The sequence below is a fragment of the Conger conger genome, chromosome 6, assembly GCF_963514075.1.
Source record: "Conger conger chromosome 6, fConCon1.1, whole genome shotgun sequence".
Classification (NCBI taxonomy): Eukaryota; Metazoa; Chordata; class Actinopteri; order Anguilliformes; family Congridae; genus Conger; species Conger conger.
Window position 1 is genome coordinate 17169977 of NC_083765.1, and position 27068 is coordinate 17197044.

A 27068-nucleotide genomic window follows, 5' to 3' on the forward strand; every position below is an offset into this window, starting at 1 on the left:
AACAGAGTTGCACAATAACACATTTCAGATGTCTGTGGGTTATTGTATAAGCCTTATGATTTGAGAGAGAAAATTTAATCAAAATTAAATCAAAAGTACCACAGCATGAAAAGCAACAGCCTCTGAATGACATCTGCTTTTGCCACTGCAACGTAAACCCTGACAAATGTGAGCAAATGAGCGGAAGACATGGTGACAGAGGGCCCAGCGAGGCACCCAAACGGAGAGCCGGGTAGCTGAGGGCAGGAGCGGGAGCTCATTAACTAAAGACAGCTGCCATTAAGAGAACTCGCCCGCTTCTGGACATCAAAGCCACTCCAACCCAAAAGAGACCCGAGGACAAAACATCCTAGGGTCCGTTTCCGGCTGCCAGCGGGCCCCGCTCCCGCTGCAACCCCACATCACAGGCCTCGCTCCCTGATGCCTCCTGACAGCCCCTCGCGTACACGCGGACCGGGCCACACTCATCAGCGCACTGGTTTTAGTGTCTGAAACCTCCACAAAACGTTCTAACCCCGCCCCCCAGAGCGCAATTCCTCCCACCCACCTCCTGTGGTCGGCTCTGTGTTGACGTACAGCAACGTCATCCAATAATTATGCATAGACACATGTCATGTGAGGCGGCAAATCGTTTTACAAACAGGTTGAAGAAAGAGAAGTTAGACCCTAAAATATGCATACTTCTACCAAAATTGCAACCGTTTTACTCGAGTCAGTATAGAATACAAATTGAAAGCTCCAGGATGATATGAAAAGCCGGAAAACATGAGAAATATGCGTGTGGGCCTTTAACTAAAAACAGAAAAGTACACCGCGTATCCGACTGCAGCCTAGACATCTGGATTCTATAAGACAGCAGGACAACCCCGCTATATAGTGTCAAATGAATAAACGATGCATACATCTCTTCTTAAGTTTAACCAATATGTTTATACATCTATATAAACACATTAGCCATTCCATTTTTAGAAAGCAGCCATAAAGAGGCTAGCCATTAACCGTGACGGATATTAAAAAGCGTACGGACAGAAAGACGCACAGCTAACCAGGGTAAACACGGGGACTGGAGGGAGGCTGTGCAGCAAAGGAGCGCAGGCTGGCAGGGTGCTGGGGAAGAAAGGGCGCTTTATGGAGGTGAACAGAGAGGTGCTGTTACCCAGGGCCCAGGCTCTGGGGGGGTGAGGAGGGGCACTGAGCCAGCAGCGTGCTGCCACACTGCTCTCCATCCGAGTCCCAGACCTGCCGCGGGAGCCGGGGGGGTGGGGGGGTGAGGGGAGGGATGCGGAAGGGGGAAACTGTGACTGAATCCAGGGAGCTCCGCTCCACTAAAGCCACGCCGTGCTCTGCGTCCGCACCAGCCACAATCGCACCTGTGACCGCGGTCGAGTCACGCCCACTCGCTGTGCGGTCGAGAACGGTGTGAGGTCGGGAACGCCGGGCGCGAGGACGGGAACGCCGGTCAGGAACACTGGGACTGAGGTTACGAACGCCGAGCGCGAGGTCGGGAACGCCGGCCAGGAACACTGGGACTGAGGTTAGGAACGCCGGGCGCGAGGTCGGGAACGCCGGTCAGGAACACTGGGACTGAGGTTAGGAACGCCGGGCGTGAGATCAGTCGGTCTGTAGCGACACGCTCACGGGGTGCTAATTCTCCAGGGCCTCATTATTCCCAGACTACAAAGCTTCTCCGGCTGTCGTCACATCACGTTTCGGTTTCCAAAAATACATCTAAAAAAGACTTCTTGGATACAATCCTAAAAAATAAGGAGATTTTTTCAGAAAAGCCCTTGCGTAGACAGGGAGCGTTAGAGCAGTGCCAACGTCCGCGCTGTCCAGTGGCCCTGGATCTGTCATCTTTCATTACATTCGCACTGATGATTTGATTAAACATACGGAGTGGAACAGGGAAGAGATCGAGACCCAGGTTGTAAACAACTCATTATACAATCTGCTCATGCAGGAGAAGAAATCTGCACCCTTCATGCATTCACTTAATCCTGACAGATTTACTCCACTATACCACGCCAGGCTCTCTCTGCATCGGATCATTTAGTCACTGAAGCCGATTAACACGACTGAAACCACGCCGCCTGGATCTCAACAAACACGCCGAAGGGGGAAAAGCCAATTAGAAAAAAAGAAATGATTTTGAGAAGATGCTTTTGCACCTCTATCAAGATAGCAAACAGATGGCCGTGTGTGAAAAACACTAAGTGCCTTTTTAAACACTTAGAGCGAAGTCGTTTTAGAACGGAAAGTACACCACCGCCGGCTGCTTTTCAGCAACCAGCCCAAAAGCACCTGACACACTGAAGAGGCACGACCACATCGCTCTCTATGGACCCAGACCCTGGGCTAGCTCTGTAGGTTTCATTTCAACCCTCACTCCATACACCCGATTCCACCAATTAGTATCAGAACGACGTCTCTAGCTGTTGAACGAGTTACACTCTGTTAGGGTTGGAATGGGGGAAACAGGGATTTGTACTTTTCAAAAAAATTGGCTGAAAAAAATAAATAAATAAAAATAATAATAATCACTAAGATAATCTTTCATCCATTCAGTCAGACATCCAACTCGGGTTGGTGTACCCCTATATTCTGCAAACAGGGACAGATGACTCAGTATTTAAGACAAGCCAGTCGGTTATCCGGTCTGAACTTTTGAAGGCACAGACTCCCAAGCCTGTTCTCACGGACAGTGAACAGGGCAGTTAGACTGTTCTTTCAGACAGTTTCCTGTTTTCTGCCTAATTTTCCTGTCTAGGGAGGGGCCTCGTGAGGAGTGGAAAGATTGACTGATAGGCCCAAACCGGACAGGGCGGTAAACAGAGGTATGCGCCTTTGTGTAGCGTGCCATTGTTATGCCATCGGGCTATTTCTCGAAATACACAAACATAAAAGCATTATACGCATCTTCTGCATAATTACAGTTCAGGGATAGTGACTCAGCTACAGCAGTTGTGTTGGCTGTAATATTGCTATGATAAATTTAATTTGCAAAGCTTTACAGTAAAAACAGGAAATGCCATTTGTGGCACCCATCCGTCCTGGTACAGGCTGTAATGAACTAGACTGACCAAAATGAACTAGAAATGACCGTGACACAACGTAAGAAAAATGCGTACAGTGCAACAGAGCATTTCCTGCATCAATCGGTGTTTGAGAAACTACAATGAAAGTGAAGTAACTTCACAGGGAAATTTGTTTAAGCACAGCCAAACTACACTAAAGAGAAATGTAGCAGGGAAAAATACAATTACTCATAATGGAGTTTTAATCTGCTCTGTAAAAATAATATCATTATGTTCCCCAGACATTACATGTTTTTGCACATGGAGAACCACTATACAGCAACATTGCAACTATAGTGGACCAGTGGGCTTCCTACCAATCAGGATTAGAGGGGGAAAACGAGAGGAGGTGGAATTTGGTCAAAAATAGTTCCTATAGGCAAGTTAAAATGACCGAGAGTAATTAACTACAACAACTGCTTGACAAATTGGAAGGCAGCTGAACTATTAGCAAACTGCTGCAAAATGTTACTACGACTACAAGTGCTATAGTTCAATTACTCCAACACTGGCATCAACCGCAGCTCTGTCCATGAGGCAGTGAGGCACGACCGGTTAAAGACATCCTCGGCAAAAACATCTCGCAACACTGCAAGCAAGACGGAAGTGACAGTGAAGTATAATGTGCGGCTGTTCTTTAAGCCAGCGATGCTTTCAAAAAATCACTTTCCTGAACCCAGAACATGAGCCCTGAAGCTGAGTGAAAGCCGCTTGATTTCATTTCAGGTAGTGTGCGAACAGGTGACTCACGGAGGCAGCTGCTAAGGAGATAGCGCTCCAGCCTCCCAAATCGCAAAAATGTCAATAACACACCCCCCCTCCTCCCGCCACACCAACCCCCTCCCCCCACCACCGCTATTCCAAATTAGCACACCTCGGTAATGAAGGCGCTAATTAAAATGACTTTGCATTGCCTCAAAACAAACATCAAAAGGCTTCCGGAAAAAAAAAATGTTTTTAATTAAAGTGGAGAAGCACATGTATCCTCCACTGGTAGAGTCTCATATCAGTAAGAGTGAGCAGTGGCTCTGTCTACCCCCGCTGCTCCCCCTGCCTCTGGTCCACTTCCTGACCAAGGGAAACCCATCCAAAACCCAAGCCAGAAAAGTAAGTGTAATCCACAGTGCGCCCCTGCTAAAGTGGCCGAGAATCCCTGTGCAAACACAGAGCCTGGGGCCAGTGTGTAGCGTTTGGGCTGATGGGCACGGGTCTATGCCAAGGTTCCCATTGCTCTCACTCCATTAAACCCCTGTTATTTTAAATCCTTTTTTCAGCTGCGGAACGATCCATCCCACAAAGCACACAGCAGTCCACATTCATCACAGTCCTTTCTCAAGGAAAAGGCCCACTTCCCTTTCATCCGCTGCATTGGGAAGAAAATGCATCGCTTAGGCACAGCAAGCTGTGTTTGACTGACGAAATGCATTAAGACCAATCTTCTCACTCGGCCCGTCCCACAGGAACACACACACACCTGGTTCAGTCCTACCTGTTGTCATTGAGCTGTGTGTACCGCGGCTGAGGGTCGAAGTCCCCGTCGTTTACATCATAGCTGGCCTTTGGGTCCTAGGGCCAGGGAGGAACATGCATCAGCTAACCGCTTTCACTTTAGAGCTGAATGTAAAGCAAGCGATATTGTGTGTATGGACGGTGCTATATTAGCGTATCATTCTTATTATGAGCAGGGACTAGCATGGCCCCGTGTGTGTTTGATTGCTCCTGGGTTCTGGGTTCATTTCAGACCTGCCCAAGGTTTGTGGAGCTGAAACTCACGTAGTTCTTGATCAGGTCCGGGTGGTTCTTCTCGATGCCATCGTCCAGGATGGACACCACCACCCCCAGGCCTGTGTAGCCCTGCTCCCAGGCCCCTTTCGCATTCAGGTCCCGATGGTTGGCATTGGACTAGGGAGAAGGAGAGAGTGTGTGAGAGTATGTGAGAGCGTGTGTGTGCGTTAGAGAGTGTGAGAGAGAGAGAACTACATCAATAAACACACATTTGAAGAGAAACTGAGCGCCAATGGCATTTAACCCCAGAATGGTTTTCCCCCCTGGGCGGTGTTGAGGAAGAGTGCACACATTCCCACAGAGGGGTCTCTGAAGCACAGATCAGTTACCCCATTGATATCACACAAGCCCACACTGAACGACAACCTTGAGCCGGCCTTCAGTGGGTGAGATGGGGGCTCCTCACCCTGACCCCCGCCTTTACGGAGCGGTCTCCACTGGTCGATTGCGACCACAAACATCCAGCATGACATCGTTAAGGGCAGACTCATTGCTCGCTCTGTTTTTGTTTCACTGAAATACAGCCTAAGTGCTCCGCCTCCAAAGTGTTGCTATTGGCAGAACTCCATTTAAGCCTCCATATTTCATTCATGCTCAAGAGACACTGGGGTCACGGAATCGGTCGGAACAGATCAGACCACTGCAATGTTTCAGTTAATAATATTGTATTTTCTGTAAGATTTAGGTGCTGCGCACTCGTTTGCAGCAGGAGAGGAATGGGAAAAGGCAGGCACAAAATAAAAATAAATTCCCAGCAAGATGATCGGTTCCCATTTTGCGACCCTGTCAGGATACTTTCCAGAGCAATAACTTTGGGCATTTGCTCACTCGCAGCATGTCAGGGACCGCTGTGACCATTTCTACACAGCCAGCTTTCTCGTTCCGCAAAGACGTCTGACAGAAGCTGTCACGGCCTAGACCCGATTGCCATCGCCCTGTTCTGTCTGCGCTCCACCAGTTCTAATGAGCGCGCAGAACAGAGCATCTGAACACGTGGAAGAGTTCAGGTCCAAACAAAATGTAAATTTACGACACGTTGTGGTCTCCTTGGCTGGCTGAACCTGGTCGGCCTTGAAATCTCACATCTGTTTTACTGCATAGAATTCAACAATCCAATTGTTGTTGTTGTCGTGGGCAGCAGCCTCCAATGCTTCATGGCAAAACGTCAAGAAAGATATCAACAAGTCTGCAAAGACACAGCTGGACACTCGGATTTAACTTGTTCCAGCCTGCAGACACGTCTATTGTGAAGCCGCATTTTTATACGCGGAGAACTTTTCTGAAGTTCTATTTAGACTTTGGCCTTTAAAACATATATATTACTGAACCTCAATTTGGTGTTGGGGTCAGTACATAAAGCAAGAGCAATGTTCTTAAAAATCACACCATGTTCTTTGAGATTTCCCTGTAATTTCTCTACGAGCGTGGGCTGGAGTGCCGCTATAAATATTAATAAGTGAATCGGAGCTCATTTATTTCCCTATCATTGAAGCACTAACGGGAGAGGCAGCGGTGAAACTCTAATGAGGGAGGCCTCAGACGCTGTGGCCGTAGCGCGCGTGACCAGGAAGAGGAGCTGGGCCACCTTCACGACACGCACGCCTGGTGTGCACGGGGCAGGCTGACCCGCCACTGCTGGCGCAGGGGGAGACGCACCACCGGCGTTAATTAGCCGAGCGCTAGCTCCCACACTGGGCTCAGGGAGGTATCCGGGCGAGGGCACGGAGGTCATTCCACCCTGCTGAGCTCCGGGGCCAGCGGCGGGGCCCCCGCACTCGGGTTCTCTCCAGTAACGTTAGCCTCCTCACCCCGACGCCCGCGAGAAGCAGGTCGAGGTCACACACCTCTGACACGGCCGCGCTGGGAGGAGGCTCAGCCGGACTCACTGAAAGCACACCCGCCGTTGTCCGGGGAGACCGGCCCGCACGCTTATTTATCCCAATCGAGAAGGAGCTCATCCTTACCCTCCGAAACGGGCCTCGTACATTTCAAGGGCGACACTGATTAGAAAGGCGGTGCGTCTATTCCGGGAGTTTTACTGACGGAGCGCATCAGTACCCCCGCCGCTGTTCAGCCCACATTTGCCCGCTTCAGATGGGTTGGGATACAAATGGTTTACAGTTTTGTCTATGGCACCAAGTTAAACGACCCGCCATTAAAAATGTTTTTTCTCTCTTTATTCATAGGGTTACATAAACGGCGGAGTTGTTTTGGGAGCATTTGCATTTTGTGGTTGTCCTGTCTGATTAATTCAGCGGCTAAATCCTTGTGGCTATGTCTTTATTCACAGTTCTGCTTTCTCCCGTTTTCATTCATCGTCACAGCAGTCAATTATTTTACATTGTGGCTCTTTATAATGTACATTTCATTTGTGTGGGATGCCTTTATTCATGTTCTAATAAAACATTAAAAAAAGCATTAAATGCATTATAATGTATTAATGTATGCGTACGTATGATTTATGGCAGGAGTGCGCCTATGAAAAAGGAGATGACTGGTTTATGTTTAATTGATGATATAACATACACCAATATTATTCACCAATTCAAGGTTAGGACCGGCTTTATTTTCCCGAGGTCTCGTAATGCAAGAACTATATTTCCAGAAGGGCAGGCGTTCAAATATCAAGTCAGGGAATCATGACCATCATTTACGATCGGCGCATGAAATTCTCAGTGCGTTTGAATACGACTACGACTCCCAATAGATCATTTGGTTTTACACTTGAACGTGAATACAGTGTGAAATTGGCCTTTTTTCCTGTGACATTCACATATGCCGGGTGAAAGACGACAGGAAAGCGGATGAGTGAATTGACTCCAGCGGTGCGTAATTTCCCCGGTATGGAACGCGTTGGAGCCGTGTGCACAGAGCCGACATACGGACCGGTCTCTGACCGCCCACGGAGTGGGGGAGACGCAGGAGTGCACTCGGCCTCCGGGTGGGGGCGCTTTCCTTCAGAACAGCAGCGCTCCTAATGCGCGGGCGTGGTTGGAGCACACCCCCACTGCGTCGTGCAGTGGTGCCACACGGCGGTGGGCTGGGCCAGGTGGCGGGTTAAATCCTGGAGGCCAATGAATTACTTCATTAATCTGACAGGGACGGAGGGCAGGCGTTTGGCAGTCCCTGAATCGGCCATCAAGCAGCGTTTCAGCAGCTGTCTCCGGGCAGATCCGCCGGGCCCTCGCACCCTGCGAGGCTCCTGACCTGAGCGGCTCTGGCAGGCTCCTGGCTGCACGGGGGGAGAGCGGGGAGGTGTTTTTGGGCTATTCTAAACAGCACTGGATAACGGGGACTGTAGAGCAGCCACGCTAATACAAGTATCAGCAGTTTCCACAACACTACAGCAGGGATCAGACCAAGATGTGCTGATACAGTATCTCACACAAAACAGCAAATGGTATTAGCAGATTATACTTGGAATGGATCACGGCTTGATACAGCGCTCCAAAGCAGCAAGCTTTCACACAGGGCGAGGGGTCTACTCACCAGATACCACTGCTCGGTGAACCTTGGGTCGCTGGGGTCCGGGTAAATGTCCCTCTTCTTCCTCTGCTTCACAAGCTGCTGCTCGGCCCACAGCACCTGGGGAAGGGAGAGCACAGCGCTGAGTCTGAGCCCAAGAGCCACATCCAGGGATTTCTCCCCATGCATGACATACAGTGACAAGTGTCTGGATTAATGCAAGTAAAGCTGCGCTGAGCTGGGTTCGGTCGGTCCCCACTGTCTGCCGGGACGGTAGGTACGGCTGAAAGGCAGAGGGATTTAGCTCTGAAATGAGGCGTGCTGTGGGTTTGTGTTGGGCGTCCAGATCAAATCCCTGCCGGAGGTTGCCTTCATCTTCATCTGAACTACCCGCTCCAGCACCTTAACAGAGCACAAACAGACTTCTGCACGGGAGCATTTTCAGAGCTGCGTGAGAGCGGGACATCAGACACGCGACTGTGCCAGTGCTCGTTACCCGTAGGGCCCCGCCCGTGGCACTGTGCGATTAAAACTGGCTTAGTGAAGCGTTCCCCCTCAGCCAGAGCCAGAGCAGGGCTGAGACCTCATCTCAGCTAAATTAAACTCTGGGACTGAAATGTCTCAAAACCAGAGAGAACAACACACGAGGATAAAATAAGATTTCAACACAGCCCACCCCCGCACCCCCAAAGCCCCCATGGATGACCTCTTGATAAAAGGCAGAGCTCTCCCTCTGAGAAAAGACTAATTAAGACACTTGGATGAAGGCGATAAGGGACCACACACTCAAACACACACACACGCACACACGCGCGCGCGCGCGCACACACACACACACACACACACACACACACACACACACACACACACACACACACACACACACACACACACACACACACACACACACACACACACACACACACACACACACACACGTAGGCTGCACAAAGCGCAAATGACAGTAGCCCGTGCAGGGCGGCACAGAGCTTTGTTCCTCCCGGGAAGCAGAGAGACGGGCGGCGGAAACTGCCGACAGAAGCAGATTGTCCCAGCGGCATCCTCCCATCCTCCCCCATCCTCCCCCATCCTCCCCCGCCCCCCGCCCACCATGGTGGACGACCGCGACACTCCGGTGATGGAATGGGCTAATGTGTGGCAGGGGGAGGAGGTCCGGTGGATGGAAGGGGTGATGTGTGCCAGGGGGAGGAGGTCCGGTGGATGGAAGGGGTGATGTGTGCCAGGGGGAGGAGGTCCGGTGGATGGAAGGGGTGATGTGTGGCAGGGGGAGGAGGTCCGGTGGATGGAAGGGGTGATGTGTGCCAGGGGGAGGAGGTCCGGTGGATGGAAGGGGTGATGTGTGCCAGGGGGAGGAGGTCCGGTGGATGGAAGGGGTGATGTGTGCCAGGGGGAGGAGGTCCGGTGGATGGAAGGGGTGATGTGTGCCAGGGGGAGGAGGTCCGGTGGATGGAAGGGGTGATGTGTGCCAGGGGGAGGAGGTCCGGTTGATGGAAGGGGTGATGTGTGCCAGGGGGAGGAGGTCCGGTTGATGGAAGGGGTGATGTGTGCCAGGGGGAGGAGGTCCGCTGGATGGAAGGGGTGATGTGTGGCAGAATGTCAGACAGTTCACGTCCCCCTCCTGACAAACAATCTCTAATAAACATCAAAAACTTCTAAAGAACTGAACTGTTAAACAACATCCACCTTCTGATGAACTGAAGTGTTAAACAATGTCCACCTTCTGATGAACTGAATTGTTAATAAACAATGTCACCATCTTCCACTTATGGTCCTAGGCTAAAAATGGTCGTTTTTGGTGGTGGTGGTTGAAAGGAACAAACCAGTCTCAAAACACCCATAAATTGAACATTTCTTTATTCGCATCACGCATGCAAGTGTTACAGCTGGTAGTTCTAACAGCCGGAAGTGAGTTCATTTGAGCCTTGGGTTCCCTCGGCAGATTTCCAATGCTTTTTTCCCCACAGGGATTTTGAGTTCCGTGGTTAACGTAAGCTTCGCATTTTGATGTTGGCCTACAAAAAGATCTGTGTAAGACTATTGGAAGCCGATGCTTCAGCAGGGGACCGATTTGAGCATGCTCCTGCTTCTCACAGAAGGGGGCAGTGACCAGTCCGGCCTCTGAACAAAACTGCCCATCTCCAAACAGGGAGAAAAGAGAGGAACCGTATTAAAATAAAGAACTCAATTAGAGAATGGAAAAGCATGGGGGGGTATTCTAGCAGTGGTTTAGCAGGGGGAGACACAGCAGGCTTTTGAATAACGCTCCACTCTTCATCCTTCACCGGGGCCAACGGGGCTCCAGCTATTCGCTTCTTGAGGATTAAGCAGTTGCGGCCCTAATTGGGAAAGAGATGAGGATAGTTGACCAGATCGTTCGCAACCACAGCGTTGGCTATGGGGGAAGTGCTTAGCGAAGGATTCCTATAAAAACTGGGCCGCTGAATCCCTGGAGGGGCACACTGGACTACCCCCGAACCCCCGTCTTTCACAAACAGGGAACCAGCAGCCTAATCTGGCTGGGTGCCAGTGGCAGGAGCAGCAGCACATTAAAAACATCAGCTCAGAGAGCCGGGCTGCAATAAATCTCTGAATCCACACGGCGTGAAAAGTGCCATTAATTTGTCTCGGACAGACCGGGCTTCCCGGAGGCAGGGCCACGTCTCCGTAGGAAAAGGGGGTTCGCCGGGAGGGAGGCCGGAACAAAACCGAGAGTCAGACGCCGCTTTCAATCAAACCCGAAACCAGGCTTGCGAATGAAACATTTCACATTATCCAGCTTCTGGGACAAAATGTTAAATGGCCTCTGGTTAATGGCACTGGATAATGACGAAGCCTGTCACGGTATACGTCTTTATCCTTTGTTCAACAGCATCGCTCATTGGACAATGTCATCAACACTCGGGACATTGAACAAGGAAGAACAAGGGGGAGGGTGGGAAAAGAAGTGGTCATATGGAGGTCAGAGCCGTTTCTTGTTGCGTGAACAGGGTAGTTGGCTTGCAGAAATGACAGAGAAATGGAGGACTTTGCTCGTTAATGTGCCGGATACGGAGACTGAAATTGTTGCCGGGGGAAAGGGAATAAAATGAGGCTGGGTAACGCGCTCTCCCGGGCCCGTTTCTGGGGCCTGCCACACGGGCCCTCAGAGAGCCGCTCTGTGTAGTCTACAGGGCCCCTCAGACGAGCCGCTCTGTGTAGTCTACAGGGCCCCTCAGACGAGCCGCTCTGTGTAGTCTACAGGGCCCCTCAGACGAGCCGCTCTGAGTAGTCTACAGGGCCCCTCAGACAAGCCGCTCTGTGTAGTCTACAGGGCCCCTCAGACGAGCCGCTCTGTGTAGTCTACAGGGCCCCTCAGACGAGCCGCTCAGAGTAGTCTACAGGGCCCCTCAGACGAGCCGCTCTGTGTAGTCTACACGGGCCCTCAGATGAGATACTTTGCTGCACAACGCTCTGTGTAGTCTACACGCGCTCCCATTAGCCAGCGCACTGCTGAGGATTTCCCTCTGATCTCAGACAAACACAATTACCTCTCGGGGGGAGCCGGCTGCAGACATGTGACCGGCGGTCTGCCGTCTCCGGCCGGAGGCTCCCGACTCCTCGGAACGCAATTCTGCCGGCACTCCAGAGCGGCGCAAACACAAATCAGGAGATTGATGGGTAATTGCAAGGTGCTTGTTAATACGGGCACTTGAGACGGTGAATAGGAGCCAGGCTTTATGGGAACCAGCAGGGCTCATCAGGCCGTCCGTGGCATCCTGATTTCAGTGGAGACATTTGGAGCGGGCGATAGCAGCCCCGACGGTAAGGACAGGAGGAACAGGGGAGAAGCAGGGCTGGCAGGCACTTGGAAATCTGCAGGAGTGGGAGAGACTTGTCGGTGACCGGCCTCTGCAGCCAAACTCGTGGGATGAAACTCACCTGTCAGTCAGTGCCTCCTCCTGGAGCTGCCCTGTACAAACCTGTCCTCCACTAACCCCTGTGTCCCTGGAATAGGAAGTCGCGTTTGAGACGACCGAACTCGACCTGGTTGACCTGCCCTTCACCTCAAAGCCTCCGCTCCTTTCACTTTTCCTCTGCCGGTCAGAGAAACGCATGTTATCCCTTGATCAACGGCATGGAAGTAGAAGCACAAACAAGGTCTTCACTGCCCGTTGGACTGGTGAGATAGGTAGCATGGTCACAGATGTTTTATAAGGAACTGTATTTGTCATTTGTGACTGCCCACCCAAGTTTAACTCGATCTGCAATGACACACAATGTGAGTCTTGTGGTTCAAGTCGCAAGCTTTATTATCAAATCATTTTACGGGAAAATGCTGGAAATTTTTGAAAAGGCCTTTTGGTGTGAATGCATGCGCATTTGTCCGTTGAGGACAGCATTCACAGAGCTCATGAAGTTCAGAGACATTTTTAGCGTTGCGGCACACTTCTGTATGAGGTAGCCTTTCAAGCAGAAAGCAGAGCTTTTGAATTTTAAAACGGATCGTATTAAATCTCATGCATAAAACAAAATGGGGAAAAAAACGGGTGCAATTCTCTTATCTCCCGCTGTGGCGTCAGAATGGAGAATGTGGGGCTATGGCAGGAGCCAGCAGCAGCGATCACTCATAAGGGAGGGTAGGTGCATCAGACAGCCAATCCTTCATTCCAGAGATACTCAAAAGTTCAGCTGATAATTAAGCTGGAGCAAACAGATTAACATTCCAGAGGTTCTAGCAACATGGAGAATATATCCCACCGTGCTGTGCCACAGGCTGATGTGAGCACTGCGACCAGCCTAGCCCTTTATTTAACCAGGTCAGTCGAGAACAAATTCTCATTTACCATGATGACCTGACATTGAACAAAACGAAGTAAAAGACAATATTAGTTACATAATATACACTGCAGTGTTCAAGCCTGTTAATCAGACATTCAGTACAGGAATAGATTCTGCAGATGAACAGGCAACATACTGATAATTACAAATTACATTTACAGACTTCTGTTAAAATGGACTCTGAAATGGAGGGAGGGAGGGCGAAGTAAAAAAAATAAAGTGCTGTAATTTCTAGATGGGAAACCAAGCTGTATAATGAAAGCTGAGAATCCGCACTTAACCACATGTGAATTATTTGATTACAATTTAAAAACTGTAGAGTAGGACAATCAAGAAAATGTCTATGCAAAATACTGGGGTTCACTCCAATGCCTTATTTTTCTCCTCATTTTCCTTCTCTTTTCTCACCCCTGGCTCTAGCCCCTGGGAGAGGCTAGGAAAAGATGAAAGAAAAAGAAAGAAATATGGGGAAGTCGAGAAAACACGAATTAGGCAAACGGAATTTTATTGCTTCTTCAAAATGTCAGAAGGAAGTCACATGATTCACAGGCAGATACGTGGCAGTTGGGGACAGGTTGTTCCACAAGTTATTTAAAAATAAAATAAAAAAAATACTTCCGCAAAGAATGTGCCGATGGTTTCTTAAGAAAGAAAGATTAGAAGCTCCTAACTACTACTTCTAGCTTCTGGAATGAATATTTGAGGGGTTGGAATGTCATTAAAGATGGCGGAGCTCAATAGGAGAAAAATAAGCGATTGGAATGAGCCCACTGTTGGTAATGGAGGCGCATCCAGTGCCTGCAGTGAAGACCATCAGCTTTGTTTCTTCTACATCGTGTGCTCGATGTAGACCCACGTATGCAGACTGTATGGAGCTGAAGTCATAGATATTGCATTAGAGAGGGCAGCAGATGGTGTGAACAAAATAGTGTTGTGAATGGAAGTCTATGGAGATAATGAAGAGGGGGAGGAACCTTGATATACTAGCTTTTACAACAAGACGAGGAAGACGAGTGTTTGTCAGCTCTGACATAGTGGAAGTGGTTATAAAAGTAGATCTAAAACCAAGACTGACAGCTGTAGGACAGACAGGCATTGCACAGTTTGTGCAGTAATAAGGAGTGATCCACAATATCAAAAGCTTTAGGCAGGTCCATAAATAATGCAGTGCAGAGGTTCCTATGTCAACAGACTTTGAAATATCCTTGATGACTTTTGCGGCAGCAGGAAAACATGACCGCCTATTAGATAAGGCACCATAGTAATCAAAAAAACCAAGCGGTTAGTGGTTTGTCAACTACTTTTCAAGCACTTTTGCAAGACCTGGTAAAATTGATTAGGATCAGAATGGTCAGCGCAAATGTAGCTTTCCCAATCACTGGACATTTCAGACGTTTGAAGAGAGTGTGTGAATAGGTATGAGAGTGGCTGAGAGAACAGGTCAGCAGAAAGCTTGAGGAAGGAGGGCTCAATAGAATCAAAACCAGCAGATTGCATTGGGTCAATAAGCTTCAGTTCAGCGGTTAGATCAGATGGGGAGATTAGACATGAGGAGAAAGAAAATACTTGGGAGGGTGAAGGGGGGGGGGGGTGTATGACTAACCTGAGAGGGTTTGAGGGCATCAGGACAGGAAGAGTCACATTCTGCTGCCATTGACACAGCAATTATGACAGCATTCAAGCGTCTTTGTTGGAGGTGATTATGTTGTTCTTGAAAACAGAGAGATCAGTAGACATGCAGGGCCAGCGTCATTATGCATTGTTCTTCATTAATTAAACTGTTCTTTATTCTAATCTCATTCCAGAACGGCTTCGGGTTGGGAGGAGTTGAAAGCAGGAACTGCCGATGGTAATATACTTTGTCTGATCTTATTGCCGGGGTTCCAGTCATCTACCAGTCACTCCCAGATTGTGATTTTCTAGCCTACCTCCAGCTTCTGCTCTTTCGGAGGGTGAGAACAGGGGTGTAACAGGGGCTACTATGTCCTGACATTGTCGCTCAAGGGTGCTAATTCAATAGGTTGACAAAAATAGATTTAAAATAGAGCCAAGCATCACTTGTACAAATAAAATAAATCATCCACTGGTTCTACGAGGCTAAGATCGTGTAGGAAGGCCTGGTCATTGAAGCTTTTGAGATTTCTTTTGAGAGCATACAATGAAGGTGAATACAAGCAATAAGAGTGCTCACTAATATCCTGGCAGAATACAGCAGAGTTATTAAAGTATGGTTAAGCTCACATCCATCAGTGAGGACCTTTCATGGTGCTTGACATCTACCCGAATGGGTTCATTGATGATGACTGGGAAAGAATACATCCTTCAGGTTTTGAGAAATAGTCTCCACAGTTGAGGGGCGATATGCATATACCCATCAGAATCAGTCTGATGATGAGTAATTAAAACTGCTTGTGCCTGGAGACCATCAGGGTCCTGACACAAGTTTACACTTTGGACAAGGTTCAGTCCAGCTCAGTTTTCAATGTGCCTGAATGGGTCTATCGGCCAATGCAAAATATAAGGCAAGCCCTCTCTGCTTAACTGGGCCAGTTTTCATAGAGGTGGTGCCCTGGGTTCAAGCTTGAGTCTGATAGGCTGAGAGGAGAATTTATGGACCATGGACCTGTGGAGCAAACAGGTCAAAGGTAAATTATTAGCCGCCTAATTAAACAGGCACATTTAGAAAAATCTCTTCAAAATGTGAAACACGAGCTGCTCTTTTAAATCAGTGGCTTGCTGCTAAGGGACTGCATGGACGAGTCAATGAAATCAAAAAATAAACAACTACCACTTAATGCGCCAGTTTTTCGAAAATAACAATCTTCTATTCTAAATGCAGAACATGCTGAGAAAGGATTTCTGGGAATTATTTAAAACAAGACATGCTAATGAAAAGGCTCCAGCAAGTAGCAGATAAAATCTCCATTATAAGTGCAGCAGGAAGCAGCTAATGCAAAACAGCTGTGCTCCTGCATCCAGGCTCCCCAGTTAAAGGTGGTAAATAAGCGTTCCTGTTTAACAGAGAATGCACAGACCCTTGTACCTCCCTGTGCCTCCCTACACGGTCTTGCTCACCCGGTCCTGGCTCCTCCTCCACTACCAGCACCAGTGCCCAACCCCTGCCGCTCCCTGCACAGAACAGCCAGCATTCTGTGGCTCCTTCCAGGCCATAAGTGCTTCTGCCTCCAGCATGACCAACATGGAGACTGCTAGCCCATAAACACGGTGAAGCCCACCACCCCAGCTCAGTTTGGGTTTTCTCTGTGTGTTTTTGATTGAATGGTTTTGACCTCTCTGGTTTGAAGCCGGGGGGCCGTGCTGAGGGAAGCGGAGCGGCCGTGTGGGACGCAGGCCCCCTCTCAACCCGCACAGGACGTTCTTCTCCTCGCACCTGCGCTGCCGCACCGCCCCACCCAACACGCTGCATCGCCCCACCCACTGCCCACACACGCCCCACCCTACACGCTGCATCGCCCCACCCCCTGCCCACACACGCCCCACCCCCTGCCCACACACGCCCCACTCCACTTGCCGCCCACACACGCCCCACTCCACTTGCCGCCCACACACACGGCCCCTCTTAGAGCGGTGCCTGTTAAACAGGACGGTGAGCTCTCTCCCCGACCCCGCCAGCGGCGCCTGTAATCGGGCGCAGATCCGCGAGTAACAGTGCGTCCCTCCGGAGCGGAGAGGAGCGGAGAGGAGCTGGATGTTAATAAGGCTGTTAAAGGCCCGGGCCAGCTCCGCACAGAGCAGAGGGAAGAGCTGACAGGAGTGACGCCCATGCCTAATAAATTCTCCTGCGCTGCAGAGATGAACTCGTCCGTCGATGCGCCGTCAGTAAGACTGGGGCTTCTGGCTCGCCAACGACACCGGTCAGGTTCTAATGAGCCCAGCACGTGGAGGTGGGCCCTGGTGGGGTCGTTACTCTGGTACCTCTTCACCACACAATGGGGGGTGGGGGTCTGCCAGAGCTGGAGAAACAGCCAGCGCTGCTCTTTAACTCCCTGCCCGATGGTATGAATCAGCCCATGCTAACCTCATGGTGCCTGCAGTTCACATCGTTTCTGCCACCAGTCAGAAGTCAGTGTTTGGCGAGGTCCTGGGTCCGGCCTCTGGACCGAGGCCTCGGGTGACCGAGGTCCGAGGTGCTGCAGTCGTCCTCCAGTCCTCCCTTCAAACAGCCGTGCTGCAAACGTCTGCCCGCTCCCCGCCTTCGGACCCAGAGATGTGGAGAGACCAGGAGCGAGGCATCGCAGACGCCGGGGCGAAAGGCAAACGCTCGCACCGGAGATCTGAAGCGCTTAGCATCCGGGGGATGTATGATACTCCGGTCCCAGGCCTGACAGTCAGTCAAGCTGTTAATTTCTATAGCCTCACAACCGCAATATCCATCAGTTTATTTGACACTGAATCAATTTGACTCCAAGGTCCTGAAATGGGCTCCCTGCCTTCCAGCCAAGCACAGATTGCATACGACACGCCTAAAGGCATCGCATTATCAGTACGGAAACAGCACAGAGTACCATCGCCCAGACCCCTGCGTAGTGATGCGGGCTAAAAAATAGCCCCAGCCGTTGGGCAAGGGCGTCGGGCTGACATGATGAATGACTGCACGAGACTCAGTGTTCCTACACAGCAATATTCTGCCACACTGTATCCCCATAAGAGGAAACCTTAGCCCCCCGCAGCTAGGCTGATGGTATTCCTGCAAATGTAGATGAAGTACCCGTGTGCCTCAGCCTGACTGCATGGAAATGTATGCGGCTCACTGGAGGCATGTTTGACCCGTATCCCCGGTCGTACCTGGGGCTCCTGGTGCAGCTTGACGTGTGTTCCGCGGTGGGACGATGTAGATCTCTTCACCACTCCACGGTGCCGGAAGTGGTAATAATCACCGAACACCTAGAGAGACAAAAACAAACAGGCATATTCATAAACTGCCTTCAGACGAAGCTTGGCACAAAATAAATTACTGTCACTTTAACATTAGCTCCGCACAAACTTCCTGTAAAAGCAAGAACCAAGCCAACTCGCGGTGGTACAACGGTCTTTAAACCGGCCCCCAGGACGATGTTCCACATGTAGTCTCGGTGTAACGGGCGGAGAGAAGAGGATTTCAAGCCCAATTCACAGCCAATCCCCTGGGCGGCAGTGGGGTGGGATGGCTGTCGTTCACAGACCTCGGCTGCTCTTACGGGCGGTCACGTGAGCGTGCCGTGACACGTGGGGGAGCCGTGTTGACAAGCCCGGCGGCTGTTTCCGCCGAGCGGGAGACAGCGCAGGCCATTTCGGGACGTTAGTGACAACACGCGGCGGGGAAGTATAAGTGTTAGCGTTCGCAGGGGAAGATTCTGCCAAACCTTACAGAACCTCTCCAATCTTCACAGCTTCGCCGGGGACTCTGTCACAATCAACAGTCACAGACTCGCCTGAGCGCCCAAACGGGTTTTCATTTGACGGAGGGGTGCGGGACAAGCGACAACTGCACGCAATTAACAGCGCGCGCCTCGAGGCCGAGTCCCCGGATCCCAGAGGCCGTCACACGCGCAGTTAAATTAAGCAGCGTTCTACACCTCCCTCCTCGGCTCTGCCCTGATTAAGCGCTTTCCAATTGGACCGCATTTCCCATCTACCCCGAGCCACCGTGCCTGGAGCTCCGAGCCTTAACTACCCGAGCGTCGCATACCCAGCTCCCCGGTGCGATACAGGGGGGGCAGGCTGCTCCACGCTCAATATGCTCACAACCCACAGACACTCAACCCCCCAACACAGAGCCCATGTTTCCAATCTACCGTCTGCACGAATACAAATGAGTATCCCGGTTTCACTCAAATCACTTTCGCTTTTCCAGCAGAGATGTACGCTACTCGGATACGTTTTCAGATGGCCCCCTCCCAGGACAGTGTTCAAACGCACAGCTCATGAATAAATAACCAGGCAGAAAGCCGGGCTCTTTCTCAGCGTCAGTAGAAAGGGAGCGCGATGAAGACCTGCAGCGTGCGTGTGTTAACGCGAGGGATGGCTCGCTGCGAGATCGCCCGAGATCGCACTGCGCGAGTGTGAGAAAGGCCAAAGCCTCGGAGCGCTTTCACTCCCCCGTTTCGCAGGCTTGGCTTTCTTTTTCCGAGGTAAGACCCAAATAGGCCACATTTTTGCCGCAGCACTCTGAGAAGAAGAATTTCTTTTGAAAAATAAAACGTAAAAAACGATGGCGGTTCTGGCTGGCTGAACTGCAGGCCTCTGGGAAGTAATAGTCTGCCTTTTCACTGTTCAGAGCTCTCGGTCTTATCCGATCCCAAAAACACACACGGCCAGTGGACCGAGCCGGCGGGTATGCACTGCCGGATTACCCAGGGGGATGTGAAACCAACACAGGGAATCTTCTACAACTCGCTCCATCTTTTAAAAGCTAACAAGCGTCCTCAACTTCCCTTCAGTTCAGCATATACCCACCAAGCGGTATCCATCTCAGGAGCGGAGCAGTTTAGTGGCTTTGCTCTGTTGCTTCTGAACGGGCAAAGGTTTTTGGAAAAGCGCAGCACTTTCTATTTCATTTTCTTCCTCAGCTCTACTTCCCAGATGTAAGCATGAAATAAGACGGAGCAGGTACATTACCGCACGCCAGCCTGCAGAACTGCCTGCTGCTACAGGTCAGGATAGAAATGCACACCTTCAATTTCCCCTCAATACAAATGACACAGCACTCCTTGGGCTCAGAGTGACGGGAAGGGGAGAGGGAAGGAGAGCTTTCGGCCGGACTCGCTCTGAACGAGAGCGGTCGCGTCGAGTGACAGCCGACCGTGGAGTCCAGGGTTCCCGCTCGGCCGTGGCACTGCTGGAAGCCAAACACAGCGCTGGGAAGGACCGCGGCGTTCCTGACCCCGCCGTACGGACACGCTCGCATTGGCAGTCAACGGCACAGGGGAGGAAGTGCAGCGCCGTCACAGAGAAAGTGGATTTATAACCATGTGTTTCAAACAGCAGAGCCCCAGGTGAGTCTATGCTATTTTACCACTGAACAAGGTGCTCAATGAAAATTGCTTCAGTAAATATCAAGCAGTAAGAATGCATAATAAAACCAACGGAACGAGTACATCAGCAGAGCATGTAAAAAAATATCCCCTTAAACTACTCATAACCCACACCGCTGTGCGTAACTGCATTCAGACAGAGCGTAAAGTCCTACAATGCACAATATCAGCCCTGTGAAAACAGTCAGTGTGTAACAGCACACAATAAACCAGCCCTGTGAAAACAGTCAGTGTGTAACAGCACACAATAACCCAGCCCTGTGAAAACAGTCAGTGTGTAACAGCACACAATAACCCAGCCCTGTGAATACAGACAGTGTGTAACAGCACACAATAACCCAGCCCTGTGAATACAGTCAGTGTGTAACAGCACACAATAAGTCATCCCTCTGACCGGTGCCCATCCCCCCACAGACCTCAGACTCAAAAGGAGCCACAAGGCACGAGTCAAATGCTGCCAACTGAACATCCAAATGCTCATGTCAACATGACTGGGCCTCTCCGGACTTCCATCTGACGCATGAGCCCGGCAGCAGAGACGTCAGCCCTGCAGTGGAGTATATCGATCCCCCACCTCTCTTTCTCACACACACACACACACACACACACACACACACACACACACACACACACACACACACACACACACACACACACACACACACACACACACACACACACACACACACACACACACACACACACACACACACACACACACACACACACACAGCAGAGAGCAGCAGAACCAGCAGCAATAAGAGCACTCTTTAAATGGCAGAATAAACAGCATGGAGGGACCCCTCCCCAGAAAAGCGCTGAAGGAGTTTCAAACTAAGTAATAGCTTTTCGGGAGCCATTTCAATGACTAATTAATGGTGTCATTAGGCAAACTAAAGATTCATTAATCATTGTCAGGCATGGCAGTGCGATCTATAAGAGATGCTGTGCATTCTGTGGACTAGAAATGATGTTCCCCAGCTCTGGAGTGGGGGAAAAAAAAAATAAAGATGGTGACAATGGCAGAGGAACTGAATCCAGCATGTCTGCATTGTCCAATACTGAGCACACAGAACGGCCAGACAAAGATTTGCACAAAATGCCCCAATTCTCTGGTTATAAAGATGCTTCTGGTGCCATCAGTGGAGAAGGCAGAACAATGCTTTCCATAAATGCTGCAAATTACTAAAGAGGGGCCTGCAGTGCCAAATGGATTTTCTATAAAAATAAAAAGTCCAAGTGGGATTAATAGAAATCTTTCTAATTTTAAATCTGCCTAAATGGGCCACCTCGAAAGGAACAGAGAAAATGACCTTTGTGGAAACCCCGAGAATAGGCTCTGTGCTATGCGGGTAATGGGTGGCGTGTCCTCCAGGGCATGGCCTGCCCTGACTGCAGCGCGCTGGGAGGTAGGAGCGCGGGACACTTAATCAGGAGTAAACAGGCAGCGCGGAGGCGTGCTGACACACACAGCCTGCCCCTGAATAAAAGCCAGCGCACAAATGAAAAGCAATCACCCCTGAGAGTGCACTCTTACGACGGGCCCCTTCGCAGAGAGCCGCGCTCCGCCGTCGGGAGGGAGAGGGGGTGGTGAGGAATGAAAATGGAATGAAATTAAACGCTGACATTCAATAATAAAAGCGCGAGAGGCTCCATGGCGGCCATTGTTCATCACAAAGAGGAGAGAAGGGAACCTGACGCCTCGGACGAGACCCGCTGTGTGAGCCCAGATAAGAACGCCAAAAAGACCAGCAGCGTCCCGGGACAGCAGGGGAGGGGGAGAGATGCACCCACACCCTGGGGCGAGAGAGAGGAGGCTCTCACGGAAAGGGTGGGAGGAACGCTGACGCACTACAGCGGAGATCTGCGCTGTTCCACACTCCTACAGCGGAGATCTGCGCTGTTCCACACTCCTACAGCGGAGATCTGCGCTGTTCCACACTCCTACAGCGGAGATCTGCGCTGTTCCACACTCCTACAGCGGAGATCTGCGCTGTTCCACACTCCTACAGCGGAGATCTGCGCTGTTCCACACTCCTACAGCGGAGATCTGTGCTGTTCCACACTCCTACAGCGGAGATCTGCGCTGTTCCACACTCCTACAGTGGAGAGGCTGCTCATGGCTCAGGTCTGTGACCTCGTTGCCAGTACCCTCCACATCCCGGCTCTGCTCTCCCTCCCTCACCCTCCCAAGGAAAAAGAGCTGACAGAAACGGCAAAGCTATCCCCGCTCAAGGTGCCGACTTTTTCCTCTTTGTGTGGCTATCCCTTTTCCCAAAGCCGAGCGCTGTGCTTTCACTGCCGGGGCCGGAGAAACTGACAGCTGAGAGCTAACCGGCTAAACAGACTGAGAGGTGAGGAGCAGTATGCAGGTTCTGCAGTGCCTGTCAGGTTTAGCCACAACGTGACCGTCCATTCAACAGATCCCTGGAAGCCAGCTCCAGAATCCCATAAGCCCTTCGCTGAGCAACAACAAGGGGCTCATGTTTACAGGCCTACAGCCCCGAGGGCGATCCCAACTGATCCCTCCATTCTGCAGGGAACACGGGAGCCACAGTGCCCTTTACGGATCACAAACCACTGCTCCAGGCAATTCCCTTTTTCTCCTCCCCACGAAAGAGTGCTCACTGAGGGGTGAAAGTACAGGGACAGGGCTCTTCATACCATGATGCTCTGAGCTTTGTTTCTGGTGAAAATGGAAAATGCAACCTTTTCACTGTGGGGGTGTGTGCTGTGATTTCAAATGGATTGTACTTTGTGCGCTCCGAAAAGTTTCAAATTGTTAAATGCCAAAAACCTAGCTGCACACTTTTACGGAAAATAGTATGCCCCCAACAGGGATGATTTTAATTTACAGGAAATTGTTTGAATGTTCACTGAATCGAGAGGCAAGGCTTTGGCCACTGAAAACCGTTTTGGCCGGCAATTGTTATGACTCAAAGACCAAGCCAATTCAGTCTCAGATGAAAACAGATCGCCACTTATCATAACTACAGTCCCACACCATCATGGGATTGTGAAGTGTTCTTCCAAGAAGCAAAACTCAATACTTGCTTTTGCCATTTTGGCCTGAAAGACGGGTACTAAAGCTGCTTCTGATAGTGGTTCAATTGACTTCTATAATAGCCTAACATGGGTGCTTCTCAACAGTGCTGTTCAATGTGTCTGCTTTTCAGATAACCCCAGTCAAGCCAGTTCTTTAGCCACCAAGCTTTAGAAGATATCATTCGGTGATTGATGATTTTTGCATTAGTTGCATGTATTTATGCACTGCAGAATTCATTACAATACGTCTCCCTTTGTTGTAAAAGCAGCCACTTTCTAGCCATTGGCCTCGTCCAAGAGATAAAATTCAGCCATATCCTCGCCAGTCATCATGATTAAAAAAAGGTCCCGTTTACCTACAGTATCTGTGTTCAGAGAATCAGAAGCAATTTCAAGATACGGGATATTTACACAGGCCTACTTTTAGTTAATCTGAAGAAGTGTTCAACAGCAGATGTTTTGTTTTGGGGTCTGTAATGTGTGTTTATCCAGTGTGGTGTGTGAGATCTCTTGGCAGGTCTATCATTGTTCCTGTAATGGAATAATAATGAAGATCATAAAACGCGCAAGCGTGCATAGCAAGCAGTTCTTCTGCTGAAGACTGTGCAGTATTACATTTTCAGAATTGCCCCGAGCCTTTCGTATAACTACATTACCAATAATGGTTTGTGTTCACAAAAAAAGATGAAACATTTCTTAATTTCTGAATAAATCAGACCTCATTTTGTACTTCAGAATTAAAGATGGCAAATAACTTCACTTACAACATAAAGAGCACACAGCGCTATAGAGGCAGGAGCTGGAAGGACGCTGGCTTCAGCAGGGTTTGTGGCATTTCAATGCACTGGAGCACATAATTGGGTTAGCCCGGCACCTCCCAGAAAATTACAACCATGTTCACCTTTGACATGCCATTCAAGTTCACAGAGCACGACAACAGCCATGCTGAGAACAGTCGGTTTGTGTGAAAGTATTTGTTTTTATATTCCTATTATTATTATTATTATTAATATCATTATTATTATTATCATGAAGGTGGAATGTTATTTAATAACTGTTTGGGCATCAGCAGAAAGGAGAGGTTCAGTTCCAGTCATGACAACAGCTGCCGCACGACACCGTACCCCTACATTGTGAGAAGCTAGCGTAGCGACTTTGCGGCGTTAACGAGCTAGACTGGCGTCTACTTTCCCAGCCGTAATCAGCAGGGCAGAGGCAGGACCAGTCTGCCTCATTGCTATGCACAGCGACTGGCAGTCAAATTTCCAGCGCGTTTGTTCTCCTCGTTCCTGCCAAGTACAACTTGCAGGCATATACTTAATGAGTGTTAGGCAATTCCTGCTGGGTTATTAAGACCACTGTGCTTCAAAATGGCAGAAATATGCCAGTCTGAAGCAGGAAAACCGCAGGCTGTAAACAGGTGAAGGGAACGTGGAGAGACAGGGCACAACAGGCCTGTTTCAGATGCTAACCTTTCATCCAACTGTTTAGTATTGAAATTCCTCCTCCACAGCAGGCTCTGGAGCCCGGGGTGCGGGTCTGTTTGGGTAAATAAACACGCGTGCGCTACCATCGGACCCACTGAGAGGACGGAGGCTGGAGCAGAAAGCCACTGACACACCGACACGAGGGCGTGAAAAACAACGCGTCACAACCCCGGCTCCCACCGGCACTCTCACAGACCAGCGCTTCAGCGTGGTTGTCCCGGGGCTAAATGTCTACATTTAGGAGCAAAACACGTCCCTTTGCCTGGCAGTGTTGTACAGAAGGCTGGGACTGTGAAGCGCGTAGCAGAGGTAATTCTTCGCCATCTGCCACAAAGCACCAGAGAACACAGCCGCAGGCCCACTCCCGGTACCCCTGTGACCGAGTTCACAAGCAGGTAAACGAGCGGGGAAATAAACGTCTTTCCCACATTTCACTGACTTCACAGAGCACGTGAGCAGCATGTCTGAAACACAGCGGGGCTCTTCAGTAAAGCGCGGGCGTGCGCTCTTCAGTAAAGCGCGGGCGTGCGCTCTTCAGTAAAGCGCGGGCGTGCGCTCTTCAGTAAAGCGCGGGCGTGCGCTCTTCAGTAAAGCGCGGGCGTGCGCTCTTCAGTAAAGCGCGGGCGTGCGCTCTTCAGTAAAGCGCGGGCGTGCGCTCTTCAGTAAAGCACGGGCGTGCGCTCTTCAGTAAAGCGCGGGCGTGCGCTCTTCAGTAAAGCGCGGGCGTGCGCTCTTCAGTAAAGCGCGGGCGTGCGCTCTTCAGTAAAGCGCGGGCGTGCGCTCTTCAGTAAAGCGTGTGCTCTTCAGTAAAGCGCGGGCGTGCGCTCTTCAGTAAAGCGCGGGCGTGCGCTCTTCAGTAAAGCGCGGGCGTGCGCTCTTCAGTAAAGCGTGTGCTCTACAGTAAAGCGCGGGCGTGTGCTCTTCAGTAAAGTGCGGGCGTGTGCTCTTCAGTAAAGCCACAGTCACATTCTTTAATGGCACTTGAGGTCATCCGACAACACGGACACGGTCTGCGCATTTAATAAAGGAAAGGGCAGACCGGAGCATTCTCATGCAGCCCAGCTCTTTCCCTTGTTTACAGTGATCGGAGAGCGGGAAACCAGGGATCATTCCAAGTTTGCGAAACGTCTGGGGAGCCCCACCCTGGCTCAGCTGCAGCTGGGGGGCTGACACGGCCTGAACCCGCACTGGTGCTCAGAGATAACCAGCCGTTTCCCTTCACGCCAGCGGCCAAACCGAGACAAGGCTGCAGAGGGCATCAAACGAGTACGCTCCCCAAATGCCAATCTCACCACCATTAGCAGCGGGAGCCCACTAACTGGGGGTTTTGGACGGCATATGGATGCACACTTTGTTACAGCAGGGATTAGACAACCCTCAATGGAATTATTCTGGTGGCACCCTTAGTAACAGTCCTTCTCTAGACAGCTAGACAGTTTAATTTATAGCACTGGACAAGCGCAGAACACTGGAGATCTATGCTCCAGCTGCTCAGCAACACTGAGTTGAGTCAGGGGGGAAAACAGCCAGCTTTTAACTGGCATCAGCTCAATGTCTTTTGTCAAGGCAATACCGCCAGCCACCAGCGTTCCAAAGCTCCCCGTAATTCAGGGGTTGAGTAACAGCTCTGAAGTACGCTTGATTTAAAACACCAGACCCTGGTAAAGCACAACGCAAAAAAAACAACGGCGCAAAAAAAAAAAAAGTTAAAAGTTTGCTCCAATTTAAAGTATGGCTTACTTCTCTCGTTTGTGGGGTGGGGAGGGGAGGGGAGGGAAAAGAAAAGGCCTTTAGACAGGTGGCCGTGAGTTCCATGAGGAGCAGCCTCTCGCCTTATGGGGTGGGCTTAACCCCGTTAGCCCAGCGAGCGTTAGCCCGTTAGCCCAGCGAGCGTTAGCCCGTTAGCCCAGCGAGCGTTAGCCCGTTAGCCCAGCGAGCGTTAGCCGATCCCTTTCCATTGTTTTTCAGTACTCCTGAAGACCTTCTCCATCCCTTTACCAAGCCCACTGATGGACAAGAGGTTACTGGTGTGAGCCAGCTCACCGCATCTCCTCTCCGCATTGGAGACGAAGCAAAACACAGCTCAAAAATTTGAGGGAAGACCAACACCAAGGTGTCCCACCGGAAAAACAAAATAGAGAATCATCAATGCAGTGCAGCTTTGATCCGGAGAATGTGTGAGGGAGGCCATTACACAAATGGGTAAGGAGACACAAAATGTGCATTCCTCTCTCTTGCTCTTGGTCACACTGCCCATATACTTAACAAGGCAGCACAGGCCTTCTAATTAGGCTAGTATTTAGGGATGCCAGTGGAACCGAGGAACGGGGGGAAAGAGG

The 27068-nt window shown here is 50.4% G+C and overlaps 1 protein-coding gene across 6 annotated transcripts in view; it reads right to left on the reverse strand.

The window, feature by feature from the left end:
- Positions 1 to 27068, reverse strand: part of furina (furin (paired basic amino acid cleaving enzyme) a) — a 96864-nt gene that overhangs the window by 32478 nt on the left and 37318 nt on the right. For all 6 annotated transcript variants that reach the window (XM_061244394.1, XM_061244393.1, XM_061244396.1 and 3 more), the window contains exons 3-6: positions 17970 to 18068; positions 8349 to 8444; positions 4848 to 4976; positions 4564 to 4640 (exon numbers count right to left, since the gene is read on the reverse strand). In XM_061244394.1, the coding sequence (XP_061100378.1) occupies positions 4564 to 4640; positions 4848 to 4976; positions 8349 to 8444; positions 17970 to 18068 (401 nt within the window). The remainder of the gene's footprint in view (positions 1 to 4563; positions 4641 to 4847; positions 4977 to 8348; positions 8445 to 17969; positions 18069 to 27068) is intronic.